A 17,363-nucleotide genomic window follows, 5' to 3' on the forward strand; every position below is an offset into this window, starting at 1 on the left:
TCAAACGGATTGGCTTTATTTCCAAAACCGGTCCTTGGGGAAAGATTTCAAGGCATGTCCTACTGACAGTCAGCATGCAGAGATTGTCATTCCTAGAACAGGGCTGATTCAAAGAACAACAGTGCCACAAGCAATCTTCACACCAACCCTATGGCATAGGCATCATTATCCCCCATTTTACAGATGAAGAAACTGAGGTTAAGCAATTTGTCCACCCTACTGCTGGTGAATGACGGAGCCAAGACTTGCACATACTGATTCCCTTGCCTGCATTCTTTTTAGCCGTACTCCACTCTTGCCCTGGTGGACCAAGATCCATGATGGACATGTTATTATATTAACAAGAAAACAGACTCTTGAATTTGGGCATCCGATGATAGCGATATAACGTATGCACTAGGGTGTTGGAGACAAGAGAAAAGCCAGTCCCTGCAAACAAGCTTCCGGTTGCAAACAAGCTTCCGGTTGTTTGCTAGCGTTGAGGTGTGCGGTCTTGGTCAATCATCAATCCAGTAACATACTGCCCAGTGAAAGCACTACCGAGCAGAACGGGAAGCAAAAAGTGTGTCCGCAGGCTGCATTTAGAGCTGCCCTGGCCTGGGTGAGGCAGCTTGCCTTTTAGGAGGAGGAGTGGCAGAGCTCAGGAAACCCCCAAGGACCTCCAAGCAATAAGAGCTGAGACTTGGAAGGTTTTTCCACAGTGAGAAGTCAAGGCCTCTTTCACAAGGCCCCCTTCTCCATGGAAGTCCGGGTAACCTTAACCCTAACTTGTTTGGGACACTCTTGAGAAGTCATTAAGACTTATTTGTGCCTCTCACAGGTAACTGACACAAATGGTCCTTTATATGGAGAAGAATCTTTCTTAAGGGATAGGTGGGAGTAGGAGAAGGGGGCTGCAAAATGCCTCCCCCAGGAGTGCCCTTTCATTTTTGTTTGCAGAGGCTGCGTGCGACCAGGGAGAGCAGCTCAGGTCCTCTGAAACCAGAATTGGCCGGGTCACTGCTCCTCTCAGAAACCACACTTTGTTTTTCCTCCAGGGAGCCAGGGACTCGATCACCTGTGACTCACCATTTCTGTGTTGCCTACACAGCACACACGTCAAGATCTAAAATGGCCTCTGCACCCTGCTGTCCTCACCCGTCCTGGCCCCCACTCTGGGAACGTGTGCGGCTCCACCTTCAGTGTGAAAGTCAGGAACCTGCGGCTCCTCCCTCCCCTGAAAAACAGAGCATGACCCGAAGAACAGAGCTTTCCATTCTCTATCCTTGCCAGTGTCGTAATGCTCCTGTTCTCCCACAAGCCACTGTCTCCTGCACTTGTGTTGCTAGAGGATCAGAACCTAATTCGAATTAGAACCTAGTTTGTTTTATTTATTTATTATTATTAATTATAATTTTTTGAGACAGGGTCTTACTCTGTTGCCTAGGTTGCAGTACAGTGGCATGAACTTGGCTCACTGCAACCTCCGCCTCCTAGGCTCAAGTGTGCTTCCTGCCTCAGCCTCCCAAGTAGCTGGGATTACAGGTGCAAATCACTACTCCTGGATAATTTTTGTATTTTTTTTTTAATAGAGATGGTGTTTTGCAATGTTGTCCAGGCTGGTTTCAAACTTTCTGGCCTCAAGTGATCCCCGTGCCACAGCCAAGTGCTGGAATTACAGGTGTGAGCCACTGCACTGGGCCTAGAATCTAGTTTGAAGTAGAAAATTCAAATTCAAGTTGTCCATTATTCACCAAGTGTGCCCAACTTGCCTCTGGGTGTGGGGCCATGGTTATGGATATAGAAACTTTCATTTAATGAGAATGATATTGACATTAACACGACAACAACAATGCTGCGATTTACTATTTCCTTTGCCAAATGCTGCAGAGTATTTTTCATATGTTATCACGCTCATGCCCCCCAACAAGTCTGTTGTTACCACCCCCACTTTATAGATGAGGAAAAGAGATCATAAGTAGTTGAGTAACCTGTTCGAGGCTGCACAGCTATTAAGTGCTGGAGCTGGGATTTGAACCTGGGCAATTGTAACTTCAAAGTCAGTGTTTCTCCCTCCCTAAGCATTGCCCCACCCCATCTACCATTTGTGCTGTGATCTTCGCTGTCATGGCCTTCCATGTCTTTCACCGTTCCAGTTCAAGAAGCGCTCCCCATCGCCTCCTATCCACTACATCCTGACTTGCTAATGGCTCTCCTTGTTTGTACCAAGGGGATGTTAAGGAGGAAGAGGGGGACTGTGTCAAAGTGAGGTGCTCTCTAGGTTAAAAAATTGGCTTTGGAGGCCTTGGGGGAAGGGACGAATGAACATTTTATCAACACAAATGTCATTGGCAGCCCCAAAACAAACAGTGTCCCACCAGGCTTGCTCCTTTATGAGGCATTCAATCAATAAAATGAGAGCAGAACTCTGTCAGATTTATTGGCTGGGTTCAAACCGAACACCTCTTCTACCCGCCAAAGCCTGGGTCACCAGCACTACCTCTCCTTTCCAACTCTGGACAGCCCCCATTTTCCCCTGTGAGGCTACAATGGTTCATTGTTTGAGGCAGGCCTTGTGAGAAGTTGTGTTTGTTTTGCCTCTTATCTTATCAGCTCCAGAGCTACAATGGCCCAGGTGTACTCACCATTTTACCATCAGGTGAGAGGAGATTGTGGCCCGGGTCCAGGCTGGCTGGGGAGACTTGCTGTAAAACCGACTGGCTGGTCACCATGGCGCTGTTGCCATGGTGACTGATTGTTGAGGAGGAAGTGACCTCATTGTTTCCCTGCTGGCTGTAGCGCACTCCTGCAAAACAACACGAACCCAATAGGGAACATTAGTGCCACCAGGGTCCTGGAACGATGACTCGGCTCCCCTTGTTTTCAAGGGTGGGTGATAAGAAAATAAAGTTGCCTTCTCCTCCCCTGTCCAACCACAAGAAATATCAGCTGCTTTTCTCCAGGGTAAGCATGGCATGTTGTCTATTTAATTCTAGAATGTAAGCTCCATGAAGGCAGGACATTTTTATCTCTTTTGTTTTGTTTATTGATGTATCCCCAGTGCCTTGGCACTGCATAGTCACTCAGTATACTTCTGTTGAATAAATGAATTACTGAATGGATTCTGTTTGTCATTGCTTCCACACAGTTCTTTCAGGATTTGGTGATAAAGACTAGCCTTCTCTTCCTACTGGCTGGAGTATATCTTTTATTCTTCAAAATGCCTTCTAGAAATGTGTTCCTGGCATCTCTCATGGTGCTGCAAAGTATAAGTAGACCCATGTGACAAAGAAGAGGCCCTTGTCCAGTGACCCTTGAAAGAGCCGTCCGTAGCTTAGGTATCAGTCTCTCTGTACCGCCTTTGTGGCCAGGCCCAAGAGGTCAGGGGCGCGGACACAGGCAGAGTAGGACAGGGATGAGGTTGCATCTAGGAGCTAGGCTCTGGAACTCACATTCTTGTGGTGGGGTCCCATTTGGCTGCCTTCCAGGGCACAGGGAAAGGTGCGTCTGCCAGGAGGTGGGTCAGGCAGCACACACAGACAGATGTGGATGTTTAGTAAACCACTGGAGTTGGCTTTGCAAGGGAAGGGTAGAACCAAACATGTTTATAGCCTCACTGCTCTGACCCTCCCTCTTGCTCAGGCACCGACATGGAGGTCTGCTCTCAGGAAAGAAAAGTACTGGACAGCGATCAGGCAACTGAAGGAAGCCAAAAGAGGGCCAAGAACCTGGATCCAGTTTGCAGGTGCAAATTCTGCTTGATGTGTCCATGAAATAGCCAAGGACAAGGTTGGGGGTACATGGGGCCTCTTGCCCTAAGCTCAGTGCTTAGAAAGACTATGTTCTTGTTTTTTGCTTTGGATTTGACAAAAAGGTTTGGAGGACCCTGTCCTGCAGAGATCAAATGCTCTAGGCATGGAATAATCTGGAGAAGCAGACCCACTCTTTAGCTGCACATCTTCTTTTGCCCAGTTTCCCAAGATGAACCATCCCTGTATACTGATTCTGTTGCTGTTCTTTCATCCACCCACCCCCTGCCTGAGCTAGAGCCCCGCTTTCCAGAGGAGGCTATAAATTCCCCCAGGGGCCAGGCACACTGCCATAATCAGTGTCATAATCTGCCTTCAATTCATTAAGATGAAGCTTACCAAGATAAGACCAGATGAGCCCTAAGCCAGTTTTCCTTGGATCTTCCTAAGGCTATTACCCAAGGCTGACATGACCTAGAGCTTAAGAGGGCTAGGGAAAAAACACACAAGTGCTAAAGCGGATTCTGACCTTCAAGAGCAACTTGTCTGAGTATGCAGTGACTTGATGCTTGCTCTATAAGCTTTTCTATTGGCCATTTTCCCCATTCTTTGAATCAAGGAGCTGCTAGTGGGGGAGTGGTGACAGTGGGATGGCACTGGAATTGGTGGTTATTGGTTTAAGGCACTACATTTTTTGGAAAGAACTGGAACCGTGAAGTTAAAAGGAGGGACAGTGTCCAGCTCCCCAAGTCAACAACCTCTGCCCAGTCCCCTGTCCTCCTGTGCACCTATTTTGCAGCCCCCAGGTCTCCTGTCTGCCATCTCGATGCCATCACATTGGATTAAGTGAGGTCTTCTTTCTTCACTCACATTTGCCACCCAGTTCCTAGCAGGATGCTTCCAACAGTTCAAAGTGTTGTCACATAGAAGAAGAAAGAGATTTGAACCTTATGAGCTCTGAAGGCAGAGCTAGATCCAGTGGAAAAGAGAGAGGCAGATTTCAAATAAATAAAAGGAAGAATTTTCTATCAAGGAGAGGGCAATGGGAAGACTATGGACTCTGCAGCTAAACCAACTCAGGTTCAAATCCTAATGCTGCTCTTAATAGATCTGTGATCATGGGAAAATTACTTTCCCTCTCTCTGGCTTTGTTTCCTCTAGAAAAACAGAGAGAGTGCATCTTCAACAGGGCTTTATTTGGTTTAGAGGTAACATCTATACAGTTTCTTGCAAAATGCCATATAAATGGCAAGTATGGGTGGGGATACTGTGGGGAGGAAGCTGGTGTAGGAATGGACCCCAAGATATTTGCCCTAAGATTCTAGAATTCTTGATAGCCTAGGACAGATTCTAAACACTGAATGGAATTATCTTTCCATAGAGAACATTTTCCAAAGAATCCTACCCTGGCAGAACCACTGATGCTTTGCCCTGGAAGGAACTTGGGAGGGAGGTCTGGCCACTGCCCTCTTGCTCCGTTCTTTTGGAGGAACTGGACTTCACCCTGTTTTTCTCCTGCTTTCTCTGACTCCCTAACCAGCTATTTACCTCCCCAAGAGGCTCTGCTCCTGAGAGAGAGGTGATAACGCTGGGAGTCAGGTGTGTTTCCACCTCCCAGCCTGTCCCCATCATCGATTCAGTCTCGAGTCAAACAGTCTCTGGATTTATCCTATTTAATTTGGCTGACGGAAAAGGGCCAGCCCTCTGATGATCAAATATGGCTCACAGGGAGGCTTCTCCCCTACCAAAGGCTACGCAATTATTTATTTAAAAATAATTAACCAAGGATTTTCGCAGGAAACAAAAGGCTTCTTTACAAGGGAGCATGTCAGGAGAGACTCAGGAGTCATTTGTTAGAATCCAGGCAGCATATCCCAAGGCTGTTGTGGTTTTCACACTTTGTTTTCTCCCCAACACAAGTTTATTATACAAGAAATATTAACGGTGGAGCTGCTCTGTTAAAAGACAGATGCGCCTAGACCTCTGAATGTTCCTTTAAAAGTCTCTGGTGAAGCGATAGAGGACTGGCTGGGAACTGGGGGATCCCTGTTCTAATCTCAGCACTGCTATCAATTTCTTGGGTGAGCGCCAGCTTCCTCATCTATAAGCCAGAGGACTGCCCACTGTGGGTGGGTGGGTCATTGTCATAGCAGTGTGATGGGAGCCAGGCACAAGACTGCTCATCAGCCCCAGATCCACCTGTAACTGTTCCCACGATGCTCCTCTCACCAAGAATGTGGCAATCACTGGCCCCTGAGAGGGTGGCTGTAATCAGCCAGCCATCTTATGAGGGGGTGGGGTGGGAGTGCATCACAAGGTGTACACCAAAAATAGGTGCTGTTGTTAGAGGCAGGAGAGGCCAGTCCTCATATATTTCAAAAACTCAGAAGAGCACTTGAAGTGAGAACAAAAATAAGTGTAGGCTCTGGAGCCAGGTGACCCGGGTTTAAATCTTGGCTCTACCCTGTAAGACCTGTGTGACCTTGGGGAAGTTACTTAACCTCCCTGAGCTTCAGTTCCTTATGGTTAACAATATCCACCTGTCAGGCCACTGGGAAGACAATGGAATGAGTTAATGGATGTCCAAGTACCCAGGTCATCCTGGGCGTGTAACAGCTGCTGAAAACATGTCAATTCCTCCTACTTTGGAACTATCTTTGTTTAGAAGACATTTTTAGGAAGGCTGAGGTCGTGCCACTTTATTGGGCACCTACTGTGTGCCAGGCACTGTGCTAGGGAGTGTTAAGAAGTGGAATGACATCTTCCCTTCTTCCTTCACCAACACAAGTTCTTAAAGTGAACATATGACAAAGACTCTGGTTTAATGTTGATTAACCAAAGATGCCAGGTTAATAGCCACCAGAGAACCCATAGGAGAAATGAAAGTGAACAGATGATAGCCATTCACCTTCCACTTCCTAGCTCAAGCCACTCATTGGCCCTGTCCCCGTTGTTGGCTCTATGAACCACAGCAAGTGTGTCCAGCAGCAAAAGCCTTCCCAGGTGGAGTCTAGAGACATCCCTGAGGCCCTGGTGAGTAGGTCATCTACTTTCTCCTGTTCCTAGGCATCAGCATCATGGGTGTCAGGTTATTTCTGGATTCCTAACAGCATATGGGACAGACACAGATCATTTGGTTTCTATCCAATATGACTGGTCAGAATGTCAAAGGCTGGCTGAGGTGCATGGTTCCAAGAAGCCAGCATCCTTGCCCTGCCTTCCTGTGCCAGCACCATCTCCAGGGTGCTTTTCACACTGCTGCAGCATGGGATTTCTTCCTAAAACAAAATTACACCATGCCTCTGCCCTGCTTGGAAACAACTGATAGCTCCTCACTGCTTTCCAGAAGAGCCCCAACACCTGAGGCTGGCAGAACTCAGCCTTTGCGACTCGTCTGTCTTATCTGCATCATCTCTCATCACAACCATGATGTGCTTCTCAAATGGCCTGGCCAGCTCCTGCCTCTCAAATGGCCTGACCTTCTCCTGCCTCTGCACCTTTGCTGCTCCCTCTGCCTGGAAAGCTCTTCCCTTTTTCTCATGTCACATGGCCTCTCTGGAGATGGCTGCTCCATCCTTTGTATTTTACATGCACTAGGCAGAGACTTACAGCAGGAGTCGGCCACCCTGCACTCTGACAATATGTTTACTTCTCTCTCCCTCTTAAAGAAGAGATGAGTTCTTACTCATTGCATCCTCACAGCCTAGCAGACTGCCCAGTACTATGAATATTTATCGATTGAAGCAATGAAACCCCAGAGGCTTTGAGCACCCATGCCCCAGATAATGAGCATCACTTCTAGCAGAAGGAGAAAATACAGTCAGTTCTGTGTTTATTGTATTGAAAGTGTAAATCTGTTCCAACTCTATTGACATAGTAGGGGATAATTTGAATGTAATGTGAATTTCACATTTGCAAAACACTTAGTGAATGCAGAAACCTGCATCCAGCTGAACAGAACCACATAGGAAAATACTAAAAACACTCCTGTATGTACATATACACACCACAAACATCTGTCAGCCACCTCACTCCACTGTGGGCACTGGTGAGGCACATCCATACGATGTTCCTCCCATTTCAGATAACCCTTTCTCCACCACTTCACAGTAACTCACAATCCGCAGCTCTTCTGATGCCCACTTCCCTAAGAAAACTTGCCATATTTATTGTTGTACAGCATTGATATATTTCTTAACTATTTAATGAGTATAAAACTCTGGTAATCTTTTTATTGGATTCTTAGCTTTTAAAAGTGTGTTGGCTGGGCATGGTGGCTCACGCCTGTAATCCCAGCACTTTGGGAGGCCAGGGCAGGTGGATCACTTGAGGCCAGGAGTTTGAGACCAGCCTGGCCAACATGATGAAACCCTGTTTCTACGAAAAATACAAAAATTAGCTGGACATACTGCTGCGTGCCTGTAATTCCAGCTACTTGGGAGGCTGAGGCAGGAGAATTGCTTGAACCCAGGAAGTGGAGGTTGTAGTGAGCCGAGATCATGCCGCTTCACTCCAGCCTGGGCAACCAGAGTAAGACTCCATCTCGAAACCAAAAAAATGTGTCGCTGAGGAAGTTTTCAAGTGTTATACTTTTTAAAATTTTTATTTTAGAGATGGAGTCTCATTCTGTCACTCAGTCTGGAGTGCAGTGGCGTAATCTCGGCTCACTGCAGCCTCCACCCCCGGGCTCAAGTGATTCTCCTGCCTCAGCTGGGACTACAGGCTCCCACCTCCATGCCTGGCTAAGTTTTTATGTTTTTGGTAGAGATCAGGGTTTCACCATATTGGCCAGGCTGGTCTCATACTCCTGACCTGAAGTGATCTGCCTGCCTTAGCCTCCCAAAGTGCTGTGATTGCAGGTGTAAGCCACTGTATCTGGCCTCAAGTGTTGTGCTCTTCATTCTGTTTTTCCCACAAGCCCTGTGGTTCTTATCGCATGGGTTAGCAAAGTGTGCTGATTTTTAGGCTGCATATGTCAGGTTATATAGAACCAGCTGTGCCTGTGTGTTCAAAGACAAACAGGACTGGCTTACAGGAGGACTCCAGAGAGGAGCTGTCAGGGTGACGTTCCAGAGAGACCTTGCAGAAACCTGTGCTTCAGGGGCTTAGAGCTATAGCTTGTAGAACCCCTGGCAATTTAATTCAGCTCTAATAGCTTCAAAAAACAGCTGAGACCCCAATTCCACAATTCCAGAGATCAACTGGGCACCAGCCTCTAGATTCTTTAAACTAACAATCTCTCTCTCTCTCTCTGCCTTAACTCTGATGATTCTGGATCACTTAACTTTTGGGTCCTGGCATTTTTGTCTGTGAAATGGACATACAGATATTCCTTCTTCACAAGCCAGAATCATGAATGAATAAAAGAATGGCAGAGATGCATCAGTTCTGTTGTGTAAACAGAAGAGCAATGTCAACCAGGAAAACATAACCAGAACTGCTCTTTTAGTAAGAAGAAAGGCAGAAAGTGGGGATTCCTGGGCAATGTGGGGCTCAGTTTGCCCCTGATGTGGCCTTTGGCACTGAAGCGTGGGAGTTCCTTTCACTGGGGTCTGCGAGCTGCACCCAGAATCTGGTGGGATGCCTTTCACCCTTGACATTTCAGAGCCAACCTCCCATCCCTGATAATGCAGGAATGTTCCTCTGGCTGGTGGAACTCTGCCAGCGAAGTGAGCGTCCCAGCTACCAACAGAGTAAACATTACTCAACTCGCTGGGGCTCTGTCACACACATTCTTCCCCTGTGTTTCTAACCTCATGCAGAGCGCAGCCCAACCCTGTTGGGTCTAGAAACTGGGAATTTAAACTCAGGCAGGAGAGAGCATGTGAAGGAGAGAGCTCATCCAAAAGGAAAGAACTATGTCCATAAATTATGAGTAGACAGAGCCATCTCTTCTACGAAGCCAAATCATTATGTTGGAGAGAGGACAGGGAGGGTCGGGGCCAGGTTTTATGGACCCAGTACTGATTCCTGGTAACTGCCTCTTCCCTGAACACATTACTTTTTTTAAGGACAGAGTCAGAGAGACAAATGATTCAGTCTCGTGAACTTCTGAGATGCTCATTTGGAAGAAAAGAATGAGAACAATTCCCTGGCTTGAAACTGAGAACTCCAGAAATGAAAGCTTTCGAATGAGTTAGCATTGCTGCCTCAGTTTCCTTTTTGTGGCATAGGACTTTTGCTAGTTCTTATTAATATTTCCTCCTCTGTGAGGATAAAGATCCATGTTTGCAAAGAGTTTAGAAGATTAAAAATCTGCATGTCTGGAAGAAAAAGCTGATGCAAGATGAAAGCAATTTAAATGTTTGGCTGGTTTCAATTCCGGATCCCTTTCTACCTAACGCGGCTTAGTTAGGAGCTCAATTCACAAGAGGAGAAACACAGACAGGCCTGCGGGGACAGTAAACATTCTTGACTCAAGGAGTAAAAGTTGAGTGATACTTAAGGGAAGCCCACAAACTGGTTTTCTTATTTAAAAAAAAAATCAAAGCAAATGTAACCAAGAAAAGAAAAAGAAAACAATCTTTCATCAAAAGCACCTTGGCTGAGAACAGAAGCTGATGTGCATGGTGCACCTGAGAAAACTGCACACACGAGGAGGCAGAAGAGCAACAGAAACTCTGCGTGTCCTCCCCCACAAGGTCTACCTGTGCCACCACACCTCATCCTTACTAGAGTGGCAGTTTCTGCAGGCAAACATCTGTTGGTTTGCAACGAATACTTCAGCCTGAGGACTGCTGCTGTAGGTGAAAGGAACCAGCCTGGCACTTGAGAACTTGGCCAGTACTCACATCTGAGAGTATGTTACTCCCGTCTGCTTCTCAATGTGTCACAGGCACCCATGTGACAGAGTGGAAAACTGATGTTTAGAGAGGACAAGGTTGTTTGAACTACCTCTTGCTGGGGGGTCTCCCAGCAAGTCAGTGGTATTCCAAAGCTGACCCTTCTCCCTCTTCCCCGTAAACCCCAAATGGGCTCCAGATATGTTAAACCTCCCCATCATGACCCATTAATAGCCTGAAATGATTTTTCAGGTTTGTCTTCTTGTTCCCTGGCTGCATCCCTCACTGGAATGTCAGCCCCATGAGGGCAGGACCTTGTGTGTAGTCTCCATTTTCTTCTTGACATAGAGTCATGCTAAACATTCAATAAACATTTGTTGAAGGAGTAAATGATGAATGAGTAACCTGTGCTTCCACTCTGACTGATGACTCCACATCCCTTTCACCTTTAGGCTATTGAATTGAGTGGTGGTAAAGTGACTGACGTAAATCCATGTATCCTCTAAATCTCCCAGTTTTTCTTTTCTTTTTTGAGATAAGCTTCTAGCTCTGTTTCCCAGGCTGGAGTACGGTGCACAATCCAGCTCACTGCAGCCTTGACCTCCTGGACTCAAGGAATCTTCCCACCTCAGCCTCCCAAATAGTTGGGACTATAGGTGCATGCCACCATGCCTGGCTAATTTCTTCTTCTTCTTCTCCTTTCTTCTCCTTTCTTCTTCTTTCTTCTTTCTTCTTTCTTCTTTCTTCTTTCTTCTTTCTTCTTTCTTCTTTCTTCTTTCTTCTTCTTCTTCTTCTTCTTCTTCTTCTTCCTCTTTTCTTCTTCTTCTTTCTTCTTCTTCGTCTCCTCCTCCTCCTCCTCCTTCCTCTTCTTTCTTCCTCTTCTTCCTCTTCTTTCTTCTTCTTTTTTTTTTTTTTTGAGATGGAGTTTCGCTCTTGTTACCCAGGCTGGAGTGCAATGGCGCGATCTCGGCTCACCGCAACCTCCGTCTCCTGGGTTCAGGCAATTCTCCTGCCTCAGCCTCCTGAGTAGCTGGGATTACAGGCACGCGCCACCATGCCCAGCTAATTTTTTGTATTTTTAGTAGAGACGGGGTTTCACCATGTTGACCAGGATGGTCTCGATCTCTTGACCTTGTGATCCACCCGCCTCGGCCTCCCAAAGTGCTGGGGTTACAGGCTTGAGCCACTGCGCCCGGCCTTTCTTCTGTCTTCTGTCTTCTTTCTTCTTCTCCTTCTCCTTCTCCTTCTCCTTCTTTCTTCTTCTTCTTCTCTTTCTTCTTCTTTCTTCTTGTTATTGTTTTGTAGAGATGGGGTCTATGCTGCCCAGACTGGTCTCAAACTCCTGGACTCAAGTAGCTCTTTTGCTGGCCTCCCTCTCCCAGTTTTTCTATGGGCAAGGGAGGCAAACATTCTTTTTAAGGAGGAAGAGAGAAGGAGAGAGAGATTCAAATATAATCAAAATTGAAGAAATAGTATTGATAGACTTGGGCAGTTTCACATTTGAAGAACCGAGTTTGGGGGCCACTGGGTTGATTTGGGAATAATGACAAGAGTCAATTAATGGGAATTTACTGTGGCAACATGAATAACTTAAACGCCCTTTTTTCCAAAGAAACTAGGGTAAAGCTGAGAAGGGTTAACAGTGGTCATCATTAGCCCCAAAGGCTTGGGGACAGACGCTGCCCTTCTGCAGTCTGACTCCTGGTGTTTTCTGAGCAGCTGCCTTTGCAGGCAGAGATAATATGGCTGCAATAAAGGCCTCTAGGCCTGGCCAACAAGGAGAATGGTGATGCTCCCAGTGGGTCTGGGCAAAGGGAGAAAGGCTATAAAGCCATCAGCAGACTGAGCCACTGGGTGTCCACACAAAAGTAAGGTCCTATAAACAGACATCTGTATTGTGACTGAAGGGCTAATAAAATTGCCTTAGAAAACAGAGGTTTTCCACCACGGCCTATTCACAAGCAAGACCCCACTGGGAGATGATACCCAGGGAGAAGATCCTTTGAGGCCCGGCAAGTGTCAGAGCTGCCTTGTGATAGGGATTTGCCTGACCAGATCCCAGCTTCTTCATCACTGTCACAAAGGGCATCTCCATCAGTATCATTATCATCATCATTATCACCATCATCATGATGGATAGCCGCTGATCACGGGCAGGCTAGGGAGGCTGGTCCCAGGGAACACCAGGTGTTGGGCTCTGAGACAGGAGCACCAGCCAACTGCTCAGGGAGCACCACCACAGACCTGGTGGCTGCCCAGAGCGGGGCAGTTTTGTTTCTGTCCCGTCATATCATTGATTTGCAGTAGTCCAGTCCCTTTTCCAGACCTCACTTTGCTCAGTGGAAACACAGGAAGAGGAGTTCTTGCTCTTTTCTTGCCCTAGGGATACTGGTTAGAGATTGTAAAAGTAGTAGAACCTTAAACTAACTAGTAGAACTACATTACATGAGTAGACTAGTTTACTAGTAGAACATCAGGGAGAAAGTCATGATATGTTCTTTGAAAACTTTCTAGTAGCATTAAGTGTTGACATTAATTTGGGAACTGTATTCTCAAGCAGTGTTAATGGGGTGAAGCTGGATAACATTGTTTCTAGAGAAGAGAAAATGTGCACATATATATATATATATATATATATATATATATATAATTATATAGCACATAATCCCATGCCCAGTTTAATTAATTTTTTTAACTCCCCGTCTCCCCGCCCCAGTTTAATTCTTAAACTGAATACGAATTTATAAAACAGGGGATTTCTACATATGCTTCGACAGGAAACCCTCAAATAGATATCTTTATTTCACAAATATATACAGTGTCTACCATGTTCCAGGTACAGGGCTATGGGCCGGAGACACAACGGTGAAGAAATCCAACTCAGGTTTAGATGTTGGTACAGCCCACAATTCTACCACTCTGAATACATGCATAGAGAGCAAGGTGTTCAGAGGCTTCAGGGACCTTCTTCTTCATGGTAAGATTAAAGTTTACAAGTAGGGATGCAAACCCTCCAGTTCCCCTGGCTGTGGGGCTGCAGACAATGAGGAAGAAAGCCTACTCATTTCTGTCTCCATCCATAAAACACCTTGAGATAAATGAAGCACTTTTGTGTCCATCGCGCAAACTGATGTTAACACAAAGAGGAGATGCTGTTTAAGGGTTTTCCACCCTTGCTAAACAAGAACTCGCTTACGCTTCACGGCCAACTGAGTCCAGTGGGTGCCGACCAGGAAGGGGCACCTACAGTGGACCGGGCCAGAAGGCATGGGCATGCCAGCTGCCATTCAAAGGCCCCGAAAGTGTTAACCTCCAGCAGTTATAGGTGTCTAGTTTATACCGATTATAAATCTGTTTATTGTGACTGGCTCCACCCAATCTGCTGGTGTTGTAAAGCTCTAATGATCCCTAATAAAGGTGGAAGGCTTCTAACAGCACACAGTTCCTGAAATGGGGAAGGAGCGAGGGAGTGAGGGAGAGGAGAGAGAGAAACACAGATGATGAATTTCACAATAAAATATCACAATGGCAAGCCTTCCTGTGCACTTCAAGCTGCGGAGCTCTGGGCCCCAAGACTGGATGCAACGCACAGTCTCCAAACAACAGCCCGACAGAGTCAAAAGGCCCTCACCCCACACCCTCATTTGCCAGAATCCCCAGGAAGTGAAATGATTCACCCAAGGTCACCCTTGCTTATTGGTGGCTCTGATCTCCTGAATCCTAGACCAAGGCCCCTCACCCCAGCTGCCTCTCCTTTCCCAGTTTAGCAAGGGGCCATGAGAATTACCTTCAACCCCTTCAGAACTCTCCTGCTCCATCTGGCCTAGTGATGTCACCCCTGACTATGCATCCAAATCTCTCTCTCTCTCTTTTCTTTTTTTTTTTTTTTTTTTTTTTGAGATGGAGTCTCTTTCTGTCACCAGGCTGGAGTACAGTGGCGTGATCTTGGCTCACTGCAACCTCTGCCTCCTGGGTTCAAGCAATTCTTGTGCCTCAGCCTCCCAAGTAGCTGAGATTATAGGCATGTGCCACCACACCCAGCTAATTTTTCTATTTTTGTAGAAACAGGGTTTCACCATGTTGGCCAGGATGAGCTCGATTCCCTGATCTCGTGATCTGCCCGCCTCGGCCTCCCAAAGTGCTGGGATTATAGGTATGAGCCACTATGCCCGGCCTCTCTTTTTTTCAGAGACAGGGTCTCACTCTGTCACCCGGGTTGTACTACAGCACCAATGGACACATAGTGCTGAATTTACCTCAAGGTGTTTTATGGATGGAGTTAGAAATAAGCAGCCTGCTCTCCTTGTTGTTTACAACCAAACTGCCATAGCTCACTTTGGCCTCAAACTCCTGGGCTCAAGTGGTCCTCCTACCTCAGCCTCTCAAGTAGCTGGGACTATAGGTAAATCTCTTAGGGCTTTTGTCAAAAGCGCTGATGCCTATGAACATTTCATTTCTCAGTTCTGATTCTAAAGGTGTGCGTGGGTGGAGGGAGCCATTTGTATTTCTAATGAGCTCCCTGGATGACTTTTATGTGGTCTGGAGAGAGATTTGAGAACCACAAATCTTGCCAATACTTAGGTCTTTGTTTCTGATGTTTCAAATGACAAGCAGCTTCATGGAAAGGGCAATCCTTCCAGGGTGAAACAGCAAGGCAACACCCTTCTCAAGAACTCAGGGAGAACCCAAGCTCTTCCATTCTCTCAACACCCTGAAGGTTCTGAGTCAATTCAATAATACTGTAATGAGAGCTAAACTTCCTTGCCAGGCACTGTGTTTGGCACGGGGTGTGTCTGATCATATTTAAGCCTCGCAACAGCCCTAAGGAGAGAGGTATTGGGGCAAAGACACTAATAACTTGAGGCCACACTGCCAGATAGTGGCAGAACCATAACCCAAGCCAAGCCTGATTTAGGTGCTATACTTGGCTACTCAGACACACCCACCTGAATCCAGGCCTGAGAAGGGACTGCCCATAACCAGCCCACCTTGGCTCAGGTAGACTTCGCTGGGGAAAGTCTACATGCCAAAGACCATCTGCATGGTGTTTTTTTTAACTTGGGAAGAACATGCAAAGTACAAGTCCTGAGGAGACTGGCTCTTGACTTCCCAAAAGCACTGGAGGCATTGAGTCCCCCCTTTCCAGCTGATTCCTCAGTGGCTGAATTCACACAAGTATGCTATTGTGGAGGCTGCTGAAGTCAGAGTATAGGGTAATGGGAAGGATTACCCTAAAGCAGATGCATGATCACAGGTTGAGGGGAGGGGTTTCCAGAAAATCAGCCCTTAGGAACTTCTGAGGTTTCCCTTTGCTCACTGTGGGATGTGTGCACCCTCTCCTTCTTCATGCTCCTTCGCCTGAAGTTTGGGGGAACTTCCCTTCTAAGAACAAAGGGCATTAAGCTTCCCAGATGTAGCCTCCACTGGGAACATCCCACACCCCCTCTACCTGGCAGGTTCCCAGGGCTAGTTACTAACAAGCAATACACATGAGAGGGGTACTCGCACCTCCTTTAATTAAAAAAAGAAAAATGCCCTATTAGGTAGGAAATTCATGGTCATCTCGAACTCATGAACATCATGAACCTAACCTCCTGCTACATGGTCATGACCCTCCCCTCAACCCCCACCAATCCATGGTCTCCCCAGCTTCCCCTCACTGTTTCCTGAATTTGTACCAATGCTTTACGACACTCAATATGCCTTATAGTTGTCCCAGAGAAGTCCTAGGAGGAGCCGGAGACTGCCTCATACCCAATGTGCTACAAGAAGCCAGCCTGAATTTGCTGTAAACATCAAGATGAATATCTAGCTGGAGATACTCAAATCCTCTAAAAATCAAGGTTAAGCCTGGGCATGGTGGCTCACGCCTATAATCCAAGTACTTTGGGAGGCTGAGTGGGGTGGATCACCAGGTCAGGAGTTTGAGACCTGACCAATATGGTGAAACCCCCGTCTCTACTAAAAAAACCAAAAATTAGCTGGGTGTGGTGGCGCATGCCTGTAATCCTAGCTACTCAGGAGGCTGAGGCAGGTGCATTGCTTGAACCCGGGAGGTGAAAGTTGCAGTAAGCTTAGATCACACCACTGCACTCCAGCCTGGGTGACATAGAAAAATTCTGAAAAAAAAAAAAATCAAGATTAAATGAAACCTCTAAGAAGGACAGGGAAACGGGGGAAAAAACTAAAAAACCAAAAAATGAAGAAACCACCCACAAGCCTCTGCAAGGAACGATAACAGCTACTATTTATGAGAGTCTGTTATGTACGGAGTGTTTCACATATATATTATCTCATTTAATTATCCTAGTATCTGCATGAATGGGTGTCTCTACCCCTCGAGAGGCAAGCACAGAGATTCCAGAGACTTGCCCAGGGTCACAGAGCAGTAAGTTGCCAAGTTAAGGTTGGAATTCAGGTCTGCCTCTGTAGCCTGCAATTCTGTCGCTGTACCCACTGGATTTAAAAGAGCATTTCCCGTATTAGATGTCAAGGCTGGTGATGGTGAGGCAAATTACACCAGTTAGGAGGCAAAGGGGAGTGAGTGGCTAATTCACTCCCACTACTCAAAGTGTGTCCCGGACCATCCTCTTCAACAGCACCTGGGAACTTGTTGAAAATGCAGAAACTTGCCGGGCGCGGTGGCTCAAGCCTGTAATCCTAGCACTTTGGGAGGCCGAAGCGGGTGGATCACGAGGTCAAGAGATCGAGACCATCCTGGTCAACATGGCGAAACCCCGTCTCTACTAAAAAATACAAAACATTAGCTGGGCGTGGTGGCGCGTGCCTGTAATCCCAGCTACTCAGGAGGCTGAGGCAGGAGAATTGCCTGAACCCAGGAGGCGGAGGTTGC

At 46.7% G+C, this 17,363-nt stretch overlaps 1 protein-coding gene across 4 annotated transcripts in view; it reads right to left on the reverse strand.

Moving 5' to 3' along the window:
* Positions 1–17,363, reverse strand: part of HNF1B (HNF1 homeobox B) — a 60,508-nt gene that overhangs the window by 21,232 nt on the left and 21,913 nt on the right. For all 4 annotated transcript variants that reach the window (XM_017539895.2, XM_017539893.2, XM_017539894.2 and 1 more), the window contains exon 5: positions 2,625–2,785. In XM_017539895.2, the coding sequence (XP_017395384.1) occupies positions 2,625–2,785 (161 nt within the window). The remainder of the gene's footprint in view (positions 1–2,624; positions 2,786–17,363) is intronic.

This window comes from Cebus imitator, unplaced genomic scaffold (genome assembly GCF_001604975.1).
Source record: "Cebus imitator isolate Cc_AM_T3 unplaced genomic scaffold, Cebus_imitator-1.0 Scaffold121, whole genome shotgun sequence".
NCBI classification, from domain to species: Eukaryota; Metazoa; Chordata; class Mammalia; order Primates; family Cebidae; genus Cebus; species Cebus imitator.